The sequence below is a fragment of the Ceratotherium simum genome, chromosome 36 (genome assembly GCF_057802395.1).
Source record: "Ceratotherium simum simum isolate JZ-2026a chromosome 36, ASM5780239v1, whole genome shotgun sequence".
Lineage (NCBI taxonomy): Eukaryota > Metazoa > Chordata > Mammalia > Perissodactyla > Rhinocerotidae > Ceratotherium > Ceratotherium simum.
Genome location: NC_141935.1, coordinates 30910946 through 30932880, shown reverse-complemented (window position 1 = coordinate 30932880; position 21935 = coordinate 30910946). Strand labels below are relative to the sequence as shown.

Below are 21935 nucleotides of genomic sequence, written 5' to 3'. Positions count from 1 at the left end.
AAAGCTAAAGGAGTTCATCATCACTAAACTGGCCTTACAAGAAATGTTAAAGGGACTTCTTTAAGTTGAAACAAAAGGGTCTACTAGTAACAGGAAAATATATGAAAGCATAAATCCAACTGGGAGGGATAAATATATAGTAAAATTCAGAATGATCCAATGTTGTAAAGGTGGTGGGTTAATCTCTTATAAAGCTAGTATGAAGGTTAAAAGACAAAAGTAGTGAAAATAACTTTAACTACAATACTTTGTTAATGGATACACAAGATAAAAAGATGCAAATTGTGACATCAAAACCTAAAACACAGGAGGGAGAGTAAAAATGTACAGCTTTAGACTGCAACCAGACTTAAGTTGTTATCAACTTAAAATAGACTGTTATAAACATAAGTTGTTTTATGCAAGCCTTATGGTAACCACAAAGCACAAACCTACAGTAGATACACAAAGGATAAAGAAAAAGGAATCTAAGCATACCACTAAAGAAAATCATCAAACCACATAGGAAGAGAGCAAGAGAAGAAAGGAACAAAGGAGTCACAAAACAGCCAGAAAACAATTAACAAGGTGGCAATAAGTACATACCTATCAATAGTTACCTTAAATGTAAATGATTAAAGTCTCTTAATCGAAAAACATAGAGTGGCTGAATAATAAAAATACAGTAAGACCCATCTCTATGCTGCCTACAAGAGACTCACTGCAGATGTAAGGACACATGCAGACAGAAAGTGAAGGGATGGAAAAACATATTCCAGACAAATGGAAATCAAAAGAAAGCTGGAATAGCATTACTTATATCAGACAAAATAGACTTTAAAACAAAGACTGTAATAAGAGACAAAGAAGGTCATTATATAATGATAAAGGGGTCAATCCAACAAGAAGATATAACATTTCTGCACCCAACATAGGAGTACCTGAATATATAAAGCAAATATTAACAGATCTAAAGGGTGAAATAGACAGCAATAAAATAATAGTGGGGACTTTAATATCCCACTTTCATCAGTGAATAGACATCCAGACAGAAAATCAACAAAGAAATATTGGCCTTAAACAACAAACTAAACCAGTTTGTCTTAACAGACATACCCAGAACATTCCATTCAAAAGCAACAGAATATACATTCCCCTGAAACACACATGAAACACTCTCCAGGATAGATCATATGTTAGGCCACAAAACAAGCCTTAACAAATTTAAAAAGATTGAAATCATGTCAAGCATCTTTTCCAACCACAATGGTATGAAATTAGAAAACAATTACAAGAGGAAAACTGGAAAATTCATAAATATGTGGAGATTAAACAACATGCTACTAAACAGCCATTGGGTTAGAGAAGAAATCAAAAGAGAAGTTAAAAAATACTTTGAGACAAATAAAAATACAACATACGAAAAATTATGGGATGCAGCAAAAGCAGTTCTAAGAGGGACGCTCATAATGATGAATGCTTACATCAAGAACAAAGAAAGATTAAAATAAACAACCTAACTTTACACCTCAAGGAACTAGAAAAAGAAGAATAAATGAAGCCCAAAGTTAGTAGAAGGAAGGAAATAACAAAGATTAGAGCAGAAATAAATGACATAGAGACTAAAAAGACAACAGAAAAGATCAATGAAACTAAGAGCTGTTTTTTTGGAAAAGATAAACAAAATTGACAAACCTTTCCCTAGACTCACCAAGAAAAAAAAGAGAAGAATTAAACAAATAAAATCAGAAATGAAAGAGGAGACACTACAACTGATACCACAGAAATACAAAGGATCATAAGACTGCTACGAACACATATGCCAACAAATTGGACAACCTAGAAGAAATGGATAAATTCCTAGAAACATAGAACCAAGACTGAATCATTAAGAAATAGAAAATATGAACAGACCAATTACTAGTAAGGAGATTGAATCAGTAATCAAAAATTTCCCAACAAATAAAAGCCCAAGACCAGATGGCTTCACTGATGAGTTCTACCAAATATTCAAAGAATTAATACAAATCCTTCTCAAACTCTTCCAAAAAATAGAAGAAGAGGGAACACTTCCAAACTAATTTTACAAAGCCAACATTACCCTGATACCAAATCCAGACAAGGATGCCACAAGAAAAGTAAATAAGAGACCAATATTTCTGATGAACATAGATGCAAAAATTCTCAACAAAATTTAGGAAACTGCATTCAACAATACATTAAAAGGATCATACACAATGATCAAGTAATATTTACTCCAGGGATGGAAGGTTGGTTCAACATGCACAGATTAATCAACATGATACACCACATTAACAAAATGAAGAATAAAAATCATGTGATCATCTCAATAGATGCAGAGAAAGCATTTAACAAAATTCAACATCTATTTATGATAAAAACTCTCAATGAAGTGGGTATAGAGGGAATGAACCTCAACATAATAAGAGCCATCTATGACAAGCCCACAGCTAACATCATACTCAACAGTGAAAAGCCGAACGCTTTTCCTCTAAGATCAGGAACAAGACAAATGCTCACTCTCACCCCTTTTATTCAACCTAATACTGAAAGCCCTAGCCAGAGCAATTAGGCAATAAAAAGAAATAAAATGCATCCAAATCGGAAAGGAAGAAGTAAAACTGTCACTATTTGCAGATGATACGATTTTATACATAGAAAATCCTAAACACTCCACCAAGAAGCTGTTAGAATTAATCAATGAATTCTGTAAAGTTGCAGGATACAAAATTAATATACAAAAATCTGTTGTGTTTCTATACACTAATAATGAACTAGCAGAAAGAGAAATTAAGAAAACAATCCCATTTACAATTGCATCAAAAAGAATAAAATACCTAGGAATAAATTTAACCAAGAAGTGAAAGACCTTTACACTGAAAGCTGTAAGACATTGATGAAAGAAATTGAAGACGACACAAATAAATGGAAAGATACTCCATGCACATAGATTGGAAGAATTAATATTGTTAAAATGTCTATACTACCCAAAGCAATTTATAGATTCAATACAATCTCTATCAAAATTCCAGTGGCATTTCTCATAGAAATAGAACAATCCTAAAATTTGTATGGAACCACAAAAGACCCAGAATAGCCAAAGCAATCTTGAGAGAGAAGAACAAAGCTGGAGGCATCATATTACCTGATTCCAAACCATATTACAAATCTGTGGTAACCAAAACAGTGTAGTATTGGCATAAAAGCAGACACATAGGTTAATGTTACAGAATAGAGAGCCCAGAAATAACCCATGCACATATGGTCAATTAATTTATGACAAAGAAGCCAAGAATATACAATGGGGAAAGGACAGTCTCTTCAATAAATGGTGTTGGGAAAACTGAACAGCCACCTGCAAAAGAATGAAAATGGACCACTATCTGACACCATACACAAAAATCAACTCAAAATGAGATTAAAGACTTGAATGTAACATCTGAAAGCATAAAACTCAGAGAAGAAAACATAGGCAGTAACCTCCTTGACATCAGTCTTGGCAATGATTTTTTGGACTTGAAACCAAAAGCAAAGGCAACAAAAGCAAAAATAAACAAATGAGACTACATCAAACTAAAAAACTTCTGCACAGCAAAGGAAACCATCAACAAAATGCAAAGGCAACCAACGAAATGGGAGAAAATAGTTGCAAATCATATATCAAGGGGTTAATATCCATAATATATAAGGAACTCAACTCAACAGCCAGAAAACAGCCCAATTGAAAAATGGGCAGAGGATCTGAACAGACATTTTTCCAAAGAAGACAGATGGCTAACAGGTACATGAAAAGGTGCTCAATATCACTAATCATCAGGGAAGTGGAAATCAATACCACAATGGGATATCACCTCACACCTGTTAGAATGCCATTATCAAAAATATGAGATGACAAGTGTTGGTGAGGGTGTAGAGAAAAGGGAACACTTGTGCATTGCTGGTGGGAATGTAAATTGGTCAGCTACTATGGAAAACAGTATGGAGGTTCCTCAAAAAATTAAAATAGAACTACCATATGATCCAGCAATTCCACTTTTGGGTATTTATCAAAGGAAACAAAAACACTATTCAAAAAGATCTATGCTCTCTTATGTTCACTGCAGCATTATTTAGAGTAGCCAAGACATAGAGGCAACCTAAGTGTTCGTTGATGGAGGAATGGATAAAGAAAATGTGGTATATGTGCAGAATGGAATATTATTCAGCCACATCTGGAAAAATGTGACAACATGAATGGACCTTGAGGGCATTATACTAAGTGAAATAAGTCAGACAGAGAAAGGCAAATACTGTGTAATCTCAATTATATGTAGAATCTAATTAAAAAAAAAAACCCAAACCCTCGTGAACTCATAGATACAGAGAACAGATTGGTCATTACCAGAGGCAGGGGTGTGGGGTTGGCCAAAAGGGTGAAGGTGCTCAAAAGGTATAAACTTCTAGTTATAAAATAAATAAGTCCTTAGGATGTAATGTACAGCATGGTAAATATACTTATAATAACACTGTATTGTATATTTGAAAGTTGCTAAGAGAGTAGATCTTAAAAGTTCTCATCACAAGAAAAAAAAATTTGTAACTATGTATGGTGATGGATGTTCACTAGGCTTATTGTGGTGATCATTTTGCAATATATACAAATATCGAATCACTATGTTGTACCCCTGAAACTAACATAATGGTATATGTTAATCATATCTCAGTGTAAAAAAAAAGTGTTAGATCAATTAAGATATTCAAAAATAATTTTTAAAATTTCAAAACTAACTTTTGGTGTATATATCACTATGAAACCAGCTAGTAGCATTTAAACTTTTCAAAATTAAAGTTATCCACTTTTGCATATGGGTGTTATATTCTGTTTTTTTTTTTCAAAAATGAATGCTTGGTTATGATGCTTATCACCATATTAGCCAATAATTACTCTGTGAAGTTACAGTGACCCAATCTGCATGACATAAGCAAGGTTATATTATAAGCAAGGTTATAATATCACATTATTTATACTACTATAATTCATCAAATCTAAGATGCCGTAGGTTGTAAGACTCATCCTGATTTCAGAGATTTTAAATGTTAAAAAACAATCTGCCTTAGAATTGATGAAATATGGTGGTGGTGGTAGTAACAGCCGCAGTGGGCATAGTAGTCGCAGTAACACATACCTAGAGTGCTTACTATGTTCCAGGTGCTCTTCTAAGTCCTTTCCATATATTAACCCATTTCATCCTCGTAATAATCTTATGAAGTAAATACTATAATAATAATGATTATCATTATCATTACTTCAATGAGAAAACTAAGGCACAGAAAGATTTAAAAACTTGCTCAATGTCATCAGCTAGTAAACGATAGAGCTAGTATTTTATTAAAACACAGGGGAAGAAAATACAGGGACAAAGGAAAATACAATAAAGAAAATGAGACTGAACTGATCTAAGAAACAAGGAGTACATTTAACTCACTTTTCTGAAGCTGAGGAACCCTCTCTTCCAGAAGAAAAACGGAAAACTTCCCCGGGCTGAGGAAAAGCGTAAATCTTTTCTGTTTTTGTTCTTCTCCTATTCCCTTCCCCCAGAATAGGCATAAAAGGGTGTCTTTGTATCCTTGTAAAATGAAAAATGTTTTTCTCGCTTGAGATTTGTATGTAGGTGTTTGTAATTTTCATAAACGTTACTATATGATGGATCTCAGTTTCCTAGTCAACTCTTTTTCACTCAATATTACAGCTTAAGATCTAGTCATGTGACTGTATGCAAATCTAAATCAGCTTTGTTTCCAAATATGTTTATGCCAGATTGCATTATTATTGTAATTGTGGGATTAAATGAAATATTTTGGACTGATGAAATATGAATGTAAAAGGAAAGTGGAGTTACTGTGTTTCTGACAACTCAGTTGATTGCTTTGGAAAGTTTTGATAAAGCAAGTCATTGAAGAAATTGCTGGGGCCGGCCCAGTGGTGTAGCGGTTAAGTTTGTGTGCTCCAGTTCGGTGGCCTGGGGTTCGCAGGTTTGGATCCTGGGCGTAGACCTACACACTGCTCATCAAGCCATGCTGAGGCGGCGCCCCGCATACAGCAACTAGAAGGATGTACAACTATGACATACAACTATCTACTGGGGCTTTGGGGAGAAAAAAGGAAAAAAGGAGGAAGATTGGCAACAGATGTCAGCTCAGGGCCAAGCTTCCTCAAAAAAAAAAAGATGAAAGAAATTGCTGGACTAGGTATGAGCAAGATAACAGTAAAAGACTGGAAAAAAGTTATAAAAAATGTAGAACTTTGGTTGCTTTGCCAGTGTCTTAAATTCTCTTTCCCCCTCTATTTTAAAGAAACTGAAATGGGAACTCAGAGTTAGTGCATTTTGAATAGGTTATGCAAGAAAGGAGATGGAGAAGTCCAATAACTGGACTTATTTCAAAGGTAAGCCTGTGGTCCTGTATTAAAAAATTGACTAATAAATGTACATTCATTTAAGTTATAGTAAAATATTTCACATATATCAGTTTCATTTTTTTATGATTCTCTGCTTTAACTGACTTGAGAATCAACTGAACACCTCCATTCCATTGTGTTAGTTTGAAGGGGCTCAGTATTGTGTATGCTTAAGGAAGCTGAGCCCAGAAAGGGGAAGCAGGGAATAGAATACACAGTGTTTGGGAAGAAATTGTAGTCACATGTAAAATGCTTGTACTATAACATTAATTAGGAAAGTAGTGTACAAAATAATATGTGCTACTACCTCTATACCTACTGTGGTAGATTGTTTGCAAAGGTGGCTGTAATAATTCCTCCCACTCCTGTATGCATGTCTCTTTACAGCATACGTTGGCTGTTCTGCCATCAAGAGGTGGAGTCTGTTTCCCCATTCTATTGATCTGGGCTGGCCTTGCGAACTGCTTTGACGAATAGAATGTGGCCAACTCCAGGCCTCCAGAGGCCATGTGGCCTCTGCTCTCACCACGTTGGAGCACTGCTCTGAGACTGCCACCCAGGAAGGCAGGTCTAGCCTGGCGGAGAGAGGCCACCTAGAGCAGAGGCAAGTGCTCCGGCTGAGGCCCTTTATACTAACAAGCCAGTGCTCGCAGCAACCACTTGACATGTGAATGAGGCCATCTTGGCTCATCCTGTCCCCGAGCAGCCACCAGAGGACCACAGCCTCATGAATGAGCCCAGATGAAACCAGCAGAACCCCAATTGTTGACCCATAGAATCGGTTGTTGTTTGAAGCCATTAGGTGTTGGGGGCAGAGTTATCCTATAATAGATAGTAGATAGAACTCTACAGAAAAGCCATACATTAAAAAAAAAGAAGGGAGTGAACAAGTGACAGCCAGAGTCCTGCAGGCATGTGCTCTTTTATGTGGCGGAGAGGCTATGGATGCTGAAAGCGAAAATCGTGGCTTAAGAATTGATGGTTTATGATACTATTATTTATTAAAAATTTGTATATTTCTTAACATTTTCCAAGCTAAACCTAGAAGGGAAATCTTTTTGAAAAATTTTAATATTATACTTTTACATTTATTAAAATCAAATGAAGACATTTTAAAATATTAACTTACCATGGTTTTAGTGCAGTATCCTAAGGCAATTTCATAGTGAACTTGATGTTTCTCTTCTAGTATTTTTGGGCCGTATGATTCCACAATAACATACAGACCAATGTTTTCGGGATAGACTATTTGAGCCCAAATTGACAGGTTCTGGCCCTTGTCCAAAAAGTAAAAAACACTAAAAATATTATCATGAAATGCTAGGTAGGGGCATTTTTCTTTCGTTTTGAAAGCTACACTTTGTGCTTCCAGTTTTAAGGGATAGTCCTGTGGATGTATTGTGCCATCTTCAAAAACGTATATGAGATATACTTGACCAGATGCATTCATGCAAGTCAGTGATTTTATTGCACTATTTGTCCATAAATGTAGCTTTACTGCATCTCTAATATGAATCTTGAAATAAAACATTATATTATTTTCCATTTTTACCACAATATTTCCATAATAATCTGGAAAAAAGAGAGAAAAGTTTGTGTTATTCTAAGTAACTATAAATCCACGATATTTTATTTAAGTGTACTTTCAACCAAAATAATTTCTTTTATGTTGACTATTTATGGACTTCAAGAAAATTAGAGTGTGCAGGCACAAGTCCAAAACTTTACATGATGCTAGAGAACTTCTCTCACACTTCATAGTAGAGCAGGTTTCTTCCTGGATGTCTTTCTCCTTGCATTCATTATATCACTTTTATTTACATAGAAAAAAGAGCTGGAATTAGTGTATTAAATAATAATGAGGATGAGCATGACAGGAATGGTATTATTAGGAAGCATTGTGTTTGGACTGAATTGTGTCCTCCCAAAATGTGTATGTCGAAGCCCTAACTCCCGTTGTGACTGTATTTGGAGACAGAGTCTTTAAGGAGGTAATTAGGGTTAAACGAGGTCATAAAGGTGGGGCCCTAATCCAATATGACTGGTGTCCTTATAAGAGAAGGAAGAGACACCAGATGTCTCTCGCTCTCTCTGTGCGCACACAGAGGAAGGGCCATGTGAGGACACAGTGAGAAGGTGGCCACTGTCTCCAAGCCAGGAAAAGAGTTCTCACCAGAAACCAACCTTGATGACACCTTGATCTTGGACTTCCAGCCTCCAGAACTGTGAGAAAATAAATTTCTATTGTTTAAGCCAAAATTTCTATTGTTTAGTCAGTGGCATTTTGTTATGGCAACCTGAGCAGAGTAACACAATTGGGATGAAGATATGGGGGAGGGGGGGTGGTGTTGGCACCTCTTCATGTTCACTTTGTAAATAATAGTCAACTTTGTCCCTTAGTAGAGTATTATGCCTAGTCATACAGGTTGATAGACAATAGGCCTCTTAACCTCTTTGGTTCTGTAGCCATATCTGTAAAGTGAACTGTTGGACCAGTTGATTTCATAGCTTTCTTTCCAGATACAACATTCTCTGCGTACAGCTTCTAGGAGTATACTTTCTTTAATTTCCAAAAAACAACACTTAGAGAGGACTGGCGGGAAGGAGGAAGGTGAATTCATTGAGTTAGGGAGGTTCAGAGTATATTGTACTCGCACATCTTACATTTGGACTCTGAATAAATAAGCGACATTTTGACAAGTTGCCATAAATTATATTCTAATCAAACTCCTAAATCAGAAATGCCATTTTATTTTTTTAGGATCAGAATACTTTAATAAGATATCAGTGTCAACATACATTTGCTTATAAAGTTAAGCTCCCATGTAGTTATAATGTTGTCAGTAGGAATTTGATAATATAATGATGTTCATGAAATCGTTATGTTGACAGGTGAGGTTAATATGAAGCTTGGAATATTTTTTAGAGTGTTTTAGTAAAAGTGCAAGGGTATATGTCCTTAATGCTGAGGCAACACACACAGGAAATCAAACACCAGTTTTAACATGTTCGTAACCTTTCCAGCTTTGCCGCTGGACGTGGGGCAGAGCTGTGGTACTAACGTGATTTGGGCAACACAGTGACTGGGTAATTTTTCTGATATAACTTAGATTTCTTTATAAATTTCATTTAATGTTGTTTTGTGTTTGGCAATAAGTTTAGCCAGGTCTGCCGCATTCTTGGCCTGCTGTGCTTTGTGTGAGTGTTCCTAGAAATGACACAAGGTGGGAGGGGAGAAAAATGTGGGTGGATGACATAATAAAATATATCTCTATATTGAATGAAAAAAAATTGTAGGATACCTACTGTAGGATGATATATAAAATTTAAAACCCCACAAAACACCAAATATATATAGTTTTTGGATTTTGTATAATGTCCAAGTCACTTGGTGATATGGTCCCTGATTCTTTAGCTGGTCTTCTCTCTTGCCACTTTTTGCCTCACACTGTCCCGTCTACTCACACTGAACTAACTTCAGTTCCACAGACTTGCCATGTTCTCTTTCACCTCCAGGTCTTTGCAAACTCAACCTCCCATCCCGACTAGTTATCTAAGTTTTCTAATATATACTCTACCCGTGGTTTCAGTTTAGAAGTCATTTCCTCCATGCCGACTCTTCTGATCTCCTAAATCTGGATTAGATGTCCCTCCTATATGCTTTCCAGCACCCTCGCTTTTGCCTAGCACATGCTCATTAAAAATATTAAGTGAACTTTGGATTAAACATGAAGTTAAAGTTAGGAATGATTTTAAAAATAATGAGAATAAGAACCTATATAAAGAAGTTTGTGGGATGCAGCTAAAGCCATACAGAGAGAAAAATTCTGGTCTTATGCTTATTTATAGCTTTAAATGATTAGAAAACGAGGAGGACTAAATGAACCAATAATTGAACTAATAATTGAACTTAAGAAGCAGGCAACATAACACCAAAGTTACAAAAAGAAAGCAGAAGTGAAGAATCAATAATGACAAGGCAGAAATTAAGGAATTAAATAAAAAAGAAGGTAGATATGATAAATAAAATCAAGAGTTCTTTTCAAAGGAAAAGAAAACAAAACCAAAAAATTCTAAAAATAATAAACAATATCTTGCAAGCCAAACTAATGTGGGGCATAAAGAGCATTAAAAGTGAGAAAGAGAATATAACTATAAATGCACAAGAAATTTAAAAATTAAAATGGGAAACCTTTGCCAATGTTAGAAAATCTAGATGAAACAAATGATTTCCTAGGAAAATACAAAAATGACTCAAGAAAAGATGGAAAATTTGAACAGACCAATTAGAGAAAATAAAAACAATGAAGAGATACAACATTCCTGGTTGGGAAGACCTAATATTGCAAAGATGCGGTCATCTAATCAATAAATATTTATTGAATGCCTGCTATGGCTGCACATTGTTCTAGATAGTTGGGAAGGATACATTAGTAAAAAAACAGCAAGATCCTTCCCTTGTGTAGCTTACATTCCTGCAGGGGAGGCAATCAATAAACATGAAAAAGAGTAAATTATATAGAGTGTTAGGTGATTAAGGCTATAGTCATCAAAACAACACACAGCTAGTGCAGAAAGACAAGTGGAATGCAATAGCCTAGAAACCGAACCCAGTTAACGTGAGGGATAAATACATAATAAAGGTGGCATTTCAAATTTGTAGGGTAAAGTTTACTTAATAAAATTGTGATTTGAAGGTAACACCAGCTTTCACTGGAAAAAATAAAAATAAAAACTAAGATGAGATTCCTAACTTCTACCAAACATAATTCCAGGTGAATTAAAGATTGAAATATAAAAATTAGAATAATAAAAATAATAAAAGAAAATATATGATAATATTTTTTATAATTGGAAAGATCTTTCAAGTTATGACATTACATCAGAAGTCACAAATAAAAATTTTAACAAATTGGACTGTATATAAACACAAACTCTAAATACAGAGTCCCTCCAAAAAGGTACAAGAAATTACACACAAGAGAGAACATATTTGCAATATGTGTCAAAGATAAATGGCTAATATACATTAAAAGTAAAGAGCATATCAATATCAATAGAAAATAGATAACCGAATGCAAAAATATCTAAACAGTATGAATTGATAATCATAGAAGAATATGACTAATAAACACATAAAACTAGGGTATAATCTTTAATTATAAAATGTGTAATAAAATGAGAATTACACATTTTTCTTCTTAGTCTGGGTAAACATTAAACAGATTATATGAAAATATACATTTTCAAATACTTTTGGGGGAGTTTATGCTGTGACAACTTTTGCTGGAGGGCAATTGGAAAGGATTTATCAACTTTTTAAATATTCAGAGCTCTGATTCAAGAATTCTATATTTAGTAATTTATATTACAGGAATACTTGTACAGGTGTACAAATATATATATATACATATATAAGCATATTCTCTGCAGCATTATTTGTAATAGCAAAAGAACTGAATCCTAATAAATATCTTTATTTAAATATCTGTTTATATTCTTATTAGTTTAAATAATAGTGTAGGTAAATAATGGAACACTAGGCAGCAAAGTGGCATTGTTTCTATATGTATTAGATGTATTGTTTTGAAAATATGCCTATTATATTTTGAATTTGCTGTTTTAAAAGTCTGGATGAATTCACAGGAACTTGTTAATAGTGGGTTATTTGAGAAATGGGAATGAGGGCTGAGGGCCTTTAACTTCATCTCTCATACACTTAGAATTAACTTTTTATTTCAACCTTTCTGAATGGCCTTTAGTACCACATCCAAACTTGGAGGTCTTCTAAAATCTATCCCCAATTTATCATTCTAACCTTATCTCCTTATCACCGTGGCCAGCGGTCTTTTAAAAACACAAATACGATCCTGCTTCTCTCTTGCTTAAACTCTGTAGAACTCCCTAGGGGCCTTAGGAGAAGCTCTAGTTTCTTCACATGGCTTATGAGGACTTTCATTATCTGGACTCTATTTCTCCAGAAGATACTCCTCCCTATTCTCTGGAGAACTCTGTTTCAGCTGTTTATCCTGTCGTCTCTCTCTCGGGGTCATTGAGCACCATTCCCATCATTGTCTTCACTGTCTGACTAACCTCTGCTTCCTCGGCAGGTGTCAGCTTAGACACACTTCTTTGAGGAGCCTTCCCTACCTCCCTGCCCCCCAATTTGGGGAAGGTACCCAATCTTGTGTTTCTATAGCACCCTATGTTGGCTTTGTTATAGAATTAAACATGTTGCTTTATTTGCATGTTTACTTGTTTTTATCCTTTGCAATTTTGTAAACTCTGGGAGGGTGGGAATTGTGTCCAATTTACTATTCTATCTCCAACCCCTAGCACGGTGCCTCACAAATGGTGGGTGCTGGATGAATATTTTTTCATTTATTTATTCAAAAAAGTACCCATTATATACTGTTCTAGACACTGGGTAAAGCAGCAAATATAACAGCAACATACAGAGCTCTTCTTTTTGTGGAATATTCAGTTTGTAAATAGGTACACACATAATTTGTTAGGAGATGGTAAGTGCTGTGAACCAAATAAAGAAGTGTAAGGGACTGAGCAGGGGAGGTAGGTCAGAGTCAGGGGAGAGCTCTCTGATAGGGCGACATTTGGACTTAAACTGGAATTAAGTGTGAGAGCCATGTAGATACCAAGGTGAAGAATGTTCTTGGCACATGAAACAGTAGATATCCAAGGAACAGCAGAGGCCAGTCTGGGGCTAGCTAACAGAGAACACAAGGGACCCTTGATTAAGGGTCAAGTGATGGGAGAAAACACCAGAGTCTGGGGCCAGATCACATATTGCTTGTCAGGCCATGGTAAGAGTTTTGGACTTTATTCTGAGTGATATAGGAAGACAAATGAGGGTTTTGAGTAGAGGAATAATATGATTTTGCATCTATTTTCAAAGGCTCGCTCTGGCTGCAAGGTGGACTCTGATCTGGTGGGGGATGGGGATGCAAGGATGGAAGCAGAGACCACGTAGAAAGCTCTTGTGTGTATGGGCTGGAGAGGACAGTGGCTTGGACTGGAGCGGGAACAGTGACAAGAGTTTAGATTTTAGATACACTTTTTAGATAGAGCCAACAGGATTTGTGAATGGATTGGTTGCGAGATGTGAAGCGGAGGATTCAAGGATGAGTCAAGTTTTGTGGCTGGATAGACTGGGAGAAAAGAGGTGCTGTTTACTTGATAGGAGAGGGCCAGGGAAGGAGCAGGTTGGGGTAGGCGTGAGGGAATCAAGGATCGGATTTTGGATATGCTAAGTCTGGGATGCCTACAAGTCATCCAAGTGGAAGTATCAAGGAGGCAGTCAGAAAGAGGAGTCTGGAGTCCAGGCTCAGGTTCATGGCTGGAGGGAAAAGAGCGAATGCGAATAGAGTTCAGACGTCTGAGAACCAAATCCTGAGGGACCTCTCCATCTGGGAATCAGGAAGATGAGGACGGAACAGGCTGAAGAGGAGTAGCTAGTGAAGTAGGAGGAAGACTGAAAAAGGAATAGCCCAGAAGTCAAGTGAGAAAAAGTGTTTCAAGAAACAGGCCACGCTGAACTGTTTCAAATGCTGCTGCCGGCCGGCCCCGTGGCTTAGTGGTTAAGCACGTGCGCTCCGCTGCTGGTGGCCCGGGTTCGGATCTCTGGCGCGCACAACACACCGTTTGTCCGGCGATGCTGAGGCCGCGTCCCACATACAGCAACTAGAGGGATGTGCAGCTATGACATACAACTATCTACTGGGGCTTTGGGGGGAAAAAAAAAAGGAGGAGGATTGGCAATAGATGTTAGCTCAGAGTCGGTCTTCCTCAGCAAAAAGAGGAGGATTAGCATGGAGGTTAGCTCAGGGCTGATCTTCCTCACAAAAAAAAAAAAAAAAGAAAGAAAGAAATGCTGCTCCCAGACCATGAAACATGACTGAAAACTGGCCACAGGGCTAGCAAAGCGGAGGTCATTGAGAGCCTTGACAAGAGCAGTTTCTGTGCAAATTTGATTCGAGTGGCTTCAAGAGAGAATGAGAGGAAAGAGGAAAAAGTGAAACCAGGCAATACTTTCTTGGAGTTTTGTTGTAAAGGGGAGCAGAAAAATTGAATGGATGTGAGTTAAAGGGTGATACGGGGTCAGGAAAGAGAGATTAAAAATGACAGTGATGTTTCCTATAAATTCCATGGTTAGTTTATCTCCTAACTAGCATTTGCATTTCCTATAATGTTTTAGTAGACTACTTCAGGAATAATAAGATAAAGAATAACTACTATTAATTGAAGGTTTACCACCTGCCATGTATTATTCTAAGAGTTTTATATGTAATCCCTTATCTACTCAACACAGCAGTCCTATATTCTAGATCAGAAAACTGAGCCCTGGAAAGGTGACGTGACTTGTTCACGGGTTTGAATACAGGTCTACTCAACTCCACATAACTTAACTCTAACTTTCAACCTGTGTTAGGTTGAATTGTGTCCCTTCAAAAGACGTGTTGAAGTTCTAACTCCCAGTACTACTTCAGAATGCGACCTTATTTGGAAATAGGGTCATTCCAGATGTAATTAGTTAAGATGAGGTCATACTGGAGTAGGGTGGGCTCTGGTGTCTTTATAACAAGATGGCATGTGAAGACACAGGGAGAATGCTATGTGACGACAAAATTAGAGATTGAAAAATGAGTCTAGAAGCCAAGGAATGGCAAGATTTGACAGCAAGCCACCAGAAGCTAGGAAGAGGCAAGGAAAGACTCCTCTCAGGTTTCAGAGGGAGCACGGCATTGCCAATACCTTGAATGCAGACTTCTAGCCTCCAGAACTGTGAGACAATACATTTCTGTGGTCTTAAGCCACTCAGTTTGTGGTACCTCATTACGGGAGTGCTAGGAAACTAATACAATACCACTTATGCATATGTCAGTTGCTTAGTTAGTATCTGCTGACTGACCAAAGTGAACCTCTGAAAAAATGAACTAGAGTTTGCCATTCTGCTGTGTCAGTTCAGAGTTACCATTACTAAAATTTAAAAGCTATCCATTTTTAGGTGGTAAAAAGTGCACCTTTAGCTATCAAAAGCACCATATATTTGTGCACTTAAAATTGTTACATCTTGGGGGCCGGCCCCGTGGCTTAGTGGTTAAGTGCGCGTGCTCCGCTACTGGCAGCCCGGGTTTGGATCCCGGGCGTGCACCGACGCACCGCTTGTCCGGCCATGCTGAGGCCGCGTCCCACATACAGCAACTAGAAGGATGTGCAACTATGACATACAACCATTCACTGGGGCTTTGGGGAGAAAAAGGAAAAAAAAAAAAAAAAAAAGGAGGATTGGCAATAGATGTTAGCTCAGCAAACAAAAAGAGGAGGATTGGCATGGATGTTAGCTCAGAGCTGATCTTCCTCTCACACACACACAAAAATGGTTACATCTTCATAAAGAAGATGTCTACTATGAAATCTAGAATAATCTTTGCATAATGAGAATGCCTTACCTATAAAAACATCATGAATAGTGCTGTCACGTGATAATCTTGATAGATTTCCAAATTCTGTCGGTGTCTGTAAAACTCCAGTATCGGTGAGATTGTAATAATAATAGTAGACCCTATGTTTGTCCCAGAGTATGAATTCTGGCATTGCTGAATATAGAAAACGTGGAATTACAAAAGTGTCGATAGTGACATCTAATGCGAAGTCTTGGTGCACCCACTCTTTTGAATCTTCGTTATATATCACTAGGTAAATCTTTTTGCTGACTGTACATATAATGCAGTGATTTAATAACAAGGCAAGTTCCAAAGGGTGTCCTGTATACTCAACATTGTGTATAGTCAGAGTAGCAGCTGGTGGTACATTGAGAAGATTTTTCAGCTTTTCAGTAGTTATTATTTTGACAAATTTAAGAAGAGTATATCCCAGATAAACTTCATGTTCTGTCCAGATTGCCACGCTGCTGCTTTCCCTTTTAGCCTGTGACAAAATTGAAAATAATTAGAGAATCTCTGATTTTAGGGACAGTCCTAACAATTTCTGTCTCCTAATTTGCTACATATAAAAATAAAGCATAGGAACTACTAAGGTTTAATTTTTAGTATATTTCTGAATAATACTTCAGGCATAGAAATATATTACATAGAAATATATCATATTACATATAACTATAAAAATAAATTATTCCAGTAATTTTATTCTTTTATATATTGTTTTATATATTGTTTCTATCAGCAGAAATAATTAATCCCAATTCCCTTCTTAATCCTCAAAGAGCATTAGCCTTCTCTTTTCTAATGTATTTATCCACTCTGGCCAGGAGTGCCCCTTTGACCTTGATATTTACTCGGGTCGAGATATAAGGACACTTCAAACATTAAATTATTTTTGGAAGTCTAGCTTCCTTGGATATCAGACAAAGAGAAGAGAGAACTTGAAACCTCAGAGAAATCAGTACTACCTTTTATGGACACAGGCTGTTAGAGAGGAAGGCCATTCGGAGACTGCTATCTGAAATTCAGCAGGCCTAATTTCATTTAGACCTCCCTTCCTCTGCCTCCTCTCCCCAATTGTTTCTAATTCTTAGAGATTTTTACTTAAAATGTAATTTCTATGTCCATGACAATCAAAAGAAGTCTTTTGGGCACATCTTGTTTCCCTAAATTTACTTGATGTACAAATATTTAGTCTATACTCAAAGAGGGTGTAGACAGATATCAAATTGGTAGCCAAAGACAGAGAATATTTGGGGTAAAAAGTCATTTTGCCAAATGAAGATTCAATTTAAAGTCTTGAGCCCATGTTGTTGGAAATGAAACAATCCTCAAAGAGGGAATAGATGAGAAACAAAATGATGAGGCCTTCATAGAAAAGACCCACAGCTATTCCCCTTCTTGGCAGAGGGATTGGAGAGGAATCCATCACAAACATGTTAGATGGGAATTCCAGAGAGCCCCAGCCATGGAGTGAGTTCTCACCCACCCACAGACTCTTTCCCATAGGTCTTCACTTAGCATTTGGGTATAGTAAGCCAGAAGTCTTAGGGCAAGACAGCGGAGCTGAGAGATCCCCCTGAGGCATTCAGAGCCTCTCTCAATGATAAAGCAGTAACCCTCTGAAGACAGGGAGGGGGCTGGCAGTAAGGCAGCAAAGTTGAGAGAAATCCTTCTGCATTCTGGATTCCAGCTACCATATCCATGGGAGTGGGATAAGAGAGCTGGGAAAAACTCTCCCTTGGAGACATGCTTGGCCTTTACCAGGAAAGTAAAGCCATTTCCTTGCCAAGATTAGGGGCAGGAAAGCAGGAGAGGGAGACAGAGAGATCTCCCAAGGCACAAAAATCCAGGGGCAGATGAGAAAGGAAAGAGAATTCCTCAGTGATCAAAAAGCTGGTAGCTAGGCTGTAAATCAGAGACAGCTCTCCCAGGGTTTGGAAAGCTGGTGGCTTGGTTATAAAGCATGAAGAGATCTCTGGAATCTTGTCAGTGCTGAGACCCCAAGCATGGCTAAAGAGAAAAAAACTATGATAAAACACTGAAGGATCTAGTGGAAAAGATGGGCAACATGAATGCAGAGATGGGAAATTTCAGTTGAGATATGTAAATGATAAAAAAGAACACAATGGAAATGGTAGAAATAAAAAATATGATATCAAGAATAAAGAAATTATTAGATGGATTTAAGAGTAAGCTGGGAAAAGCAGAGGAAAAGAGCAGTGAACTTGAAGACAGATTAATAGCATGTATACAAACTGAAATACAAAGAAAAAAAGAGAGTGAAAAAAATGAGCAGGTCATCTGAGATCTGTGGGACAATATTAAATGGTCTCATTTATGTGTTTTTAAATCCTAGAAGGAGAGGAGAAAGAGAATGGTGCAGAAGAAGTATCTGAAGGGATAATGTTCAAGGACATCCCCAAATTAATGAAAGACTAATCCCAGAAATCGAAGAAGCTCCACTGAACCTCAAACAGGATAAATACAAAGGAAATCACAGCTGGGTACATAATAAAAGTGCTGAAAACTGAAGATAAAGAGCAAATTCTAAAAGCAGCTACACGTAAAAAGATGTTGTATATATGAGAACAATGATACCAATAATGGCTGACTTCTTACCAAAAATGATGGAGGCTGTAACATAATGGAACAATGTCTTCATAAACTGCTTTAAAAACAACAACAAAAAAAACAACAAAAATCACCTGTCATCTTATAATTCCTGTATTCAGTGAAAATGTCCTTCAAAAATGAAGGCAAAAAATAGACACTTTTGCACAGACAAATGCTGAGAGAATTTGCAATACAGGAAATTTTAAAAACATTCTTCAGGCTGAAGGGAAATGAAACCAGGAGAAACCCTGGATGTGCAGACAAAAATAAAGCATACCCAGGAGGGTATACATAAAAGATTTATTTTGCTATCAGTTTAGCTATATATCTGTTTATCCTTATGAAAATTGACTTTTCAAAGCAAAAATATTAACAAATATCAACAACTATTTTGGGTATATTTAGAAGTAAAATATGAATCAAAAGCACAAAGGGTGGGTGGGGTATAAATGGAATCGTGCAGTTATAAGGTTCTTACATTGTTGTGAAGTACACATTATTTGAAAATAGACTCTGATAAATTGAAGATGATTATTATAAAGCCAAGTGCAACCACTAAAAAATAGTTTTGAATAAAAAAAATCAATACAGGAGACAACATAGAAATACTAAAAAATTCATGATTCATCCAGAAGAAGACAAGAAAGGAGACACAAAGGAACAAAGAACAAGTGAGATTAATAGAAACAAATGCCAGAATGGTAGACTTAAACCCAACTGTAGCAATAGTTATATTAAATCTAAGTGGACTAAATACTACAATTTACAAGCAGATATTGTCACACTGGAGACAAAGCAAGACCTCATGTGCAGATTGTAAGAAATATAAAGTCACAGGCAGGTTGATAGTAAAGGGATAGATAAACATACAGCACACAAACACAAAACATAAGAAAGGTGGTGCAGCTCTAATATTATATATAAATAAAACCAAAACGAAATATCACTTCACTTCCAATAAAAGAGTTTAAATAATAAAAGATTGGACACACTAGAGGTTGGTGAGATGTGGAAATAAATGAAAAAAGCTGCTATAAATATTTTGTACTGTCTTAATTACCACAGCTTTGTAATAAATTTTTATACATGGTAGAATACTTTGCTACCCTATTCCCTCCCAGCCCTCAGTTCTTTATGCTCTCATATATATTTTAGAATCAGTTTATTGAGTTCCACAAAGTAACATTGGGATTTTCATTGGAATTGCACCAAATCTATAGATAAATTTGGGAAGAAATGAAAATATAATATTCTGTGTTCCTACCCATGAACGTGATATAGCTATCTACTTCTTTAGGTCTTATTAATGTTTTTGATAATATTTTATTTTCTTCTCATCCAAGGTCTTGTACATTTTCAGTGACATTTATTTCTAGATATCTGTAATTTCTCTCTGTTCTATCTTGAATTTCCATAGGACTTTTAGAATCAGCTTCTCAATTTCTATAAAACGCCCACTGGGATTTAACTGACGTTGTGCTGAATTTCTCAAGGACTGACATTTTGAGTACTGAGTCTTCTCACCCATGAATATGTGTCTCCATTTGTCTTATTTCACTCAGTAATGTTCTATAGTTTTTATGTGTATACATTTGCACATTTTTTGTCAGATTTATCCCTAAGTATTTAATATTTTTAAATTATTGTAAATAGTATTTTTGATAATTTCAATTTTTGGTGGTTCATTTGTATGTGTGTATATTTCATATTGAAAGTTAAACTGTTTATATATTTCATATCAAAATGCAATTGATCTTTTTGCATTAATCTTGTATACTGCAATCTTGGTAAACACACTTATTAGCCCTGAGAGCTTTCTTATAGATTCCATAAGCTTTTCTACAACTAATAATGTTGTTTGTGAATAAAGACAAATCTTTTCCAATGTCAATGTCTTTTACTTGTTTCTTGACTGCTAGAGCTGCCAGTACAATGTGGAACAGAAGTGGCGTGAGCAGACATTCTTGCCTTGTTCTTATTTTAAGCAAGAAAGAACAAATGGTGCTAATAGAAAACAAATACCCAAATGGTAGACTTAACCCTAACCACAGCAATCAGTACATTAAATCTAAGCGGACTAAATAGTCTTTTATCGCTATGTGCAATGTTAGCTACAGGTTTTTCATACATGTCCTGAGTCAAGTTGAGGAAGTTCCCTTTTATTTTGCTGATTTTTATGTATTTTCTTTTTTATATATTATTGGATCTGGTTTGCTAAAATTTTGTTTAGAAGTTTTAAATCTTTCTTTACGAGAGGTATTGTCTGTGGTTTTATATTCTTGTAATGTGTTATTCTCGGTTGTGGTGTCAGATAATGCTGGCCTCACAGAATAAATTGGGAAGTATTCCCCCCTCTTCAATTTTCTAAAAGAGTTTAGAACTAGTGCCATTTATGTTTTAAATATATAGTAGAATTCACTGGTGAAATCCTCTTCGCCTAGAGTTTTCTTTGTGGGAAGGTTTTTTAAAAGGTTTTAAAAAACAAATTCAATTTAATTGATAAAGGGGTATTCATATTATCTGTTTCTTCTTAAAGAGGCTTTGGTGGTTTGCGTCTTTCAAGACATTTGTCCATTTTATTTATGTTTTTGAATTTGTTTTAACTTTGTATTTAAAGTTGTTTGTAATGTTCTTTTACTGTCTTTTTAACAACAGTAGACTTTGCAGTGATTCCACTGTTCTCAGTCCCAAAATTGGTAGTTTGTGTCTTCTCTTTTTGTATCCTTAGTCAGTCTGACTAAAGCTTATCAATTTTATTGATCGTCTCAAAAAACTAGCTTTTTGGTTTTATTGATTTTCTTGAAGTTTTTTTGCTTTCTATGCCATTAATTTACCCAATGATTTTTTTTAAATTATTTCCTTTCTTCTGTTTATTTTTGGTTTAATCTGTGTTCCTTTTTTCTAGTTTCTTAATGTGGAAGTGGAGATGATGGATTTGAGACATTTCTTCTTTTCTAATATAGGGGATTAATACTATAAATTTTCCTCTAAGTACTTCTTTAGTAGTACCCCACCAATTTTGACATGTTCTGTTTTCATTTTCTGTTTTTTTAACTCTCTCTCTTTTTTTTTTTTGCCGAGGAAGATTCGCCCTGAGCCAACATCTGTTGCCAATGTTCCTCCTTTTTTCTTTTTCTTTTTCATGTGAGCCGCGGCCACAGCATGGCCACTGACAGACGAGTGGTGTGGGTCTGCGCCTAGGAACCGAACCCGGGCTGCCAAAGCGGAGTGTGCCGAACTTAACCACTAGGCCACTGGGGCTGGCTCTGTTTTCATTTTCTTTCAGTTCAAAAAGACTTTCTAATTAGTTTTTAAAATTTGTCCTTTGACTCATAGATTATTTAGAAATATGTTATTTAGTTTCCTAATATCTTGGGGATACTGCAGATATCCTTTTGTTATGGTTCCTAATTTAATTCCATTGT

General features: G+C 36.1%; 1 protein-coding gene across 1 annotated transcript in view; it reads right to left on the bottom strand.

The window, feature by feature from the left end:
• Positions 1-21935, bottom strand: part of CATSPERE (catsper channel auxiliary subunit epsilon) — a 186317-nt gene that overhangs the window by 58524 nt on the left and 105858 nt on the right. The window contains exons 10-11 of the mRNA XM_087424248.1: positions 15904-16381; positions 7566-8008 (exon numbers count right to left, since the gene is read on the bottom strand). Of these exons, the coding sequence (XP_087280374.1) occupies positions 7566-8008; positions 15904-16381 (921 nt within the window). The remainder of the gene's footprint in view (positions 1-7565; positions 8009-15903; positions 16382-21935) is intronic.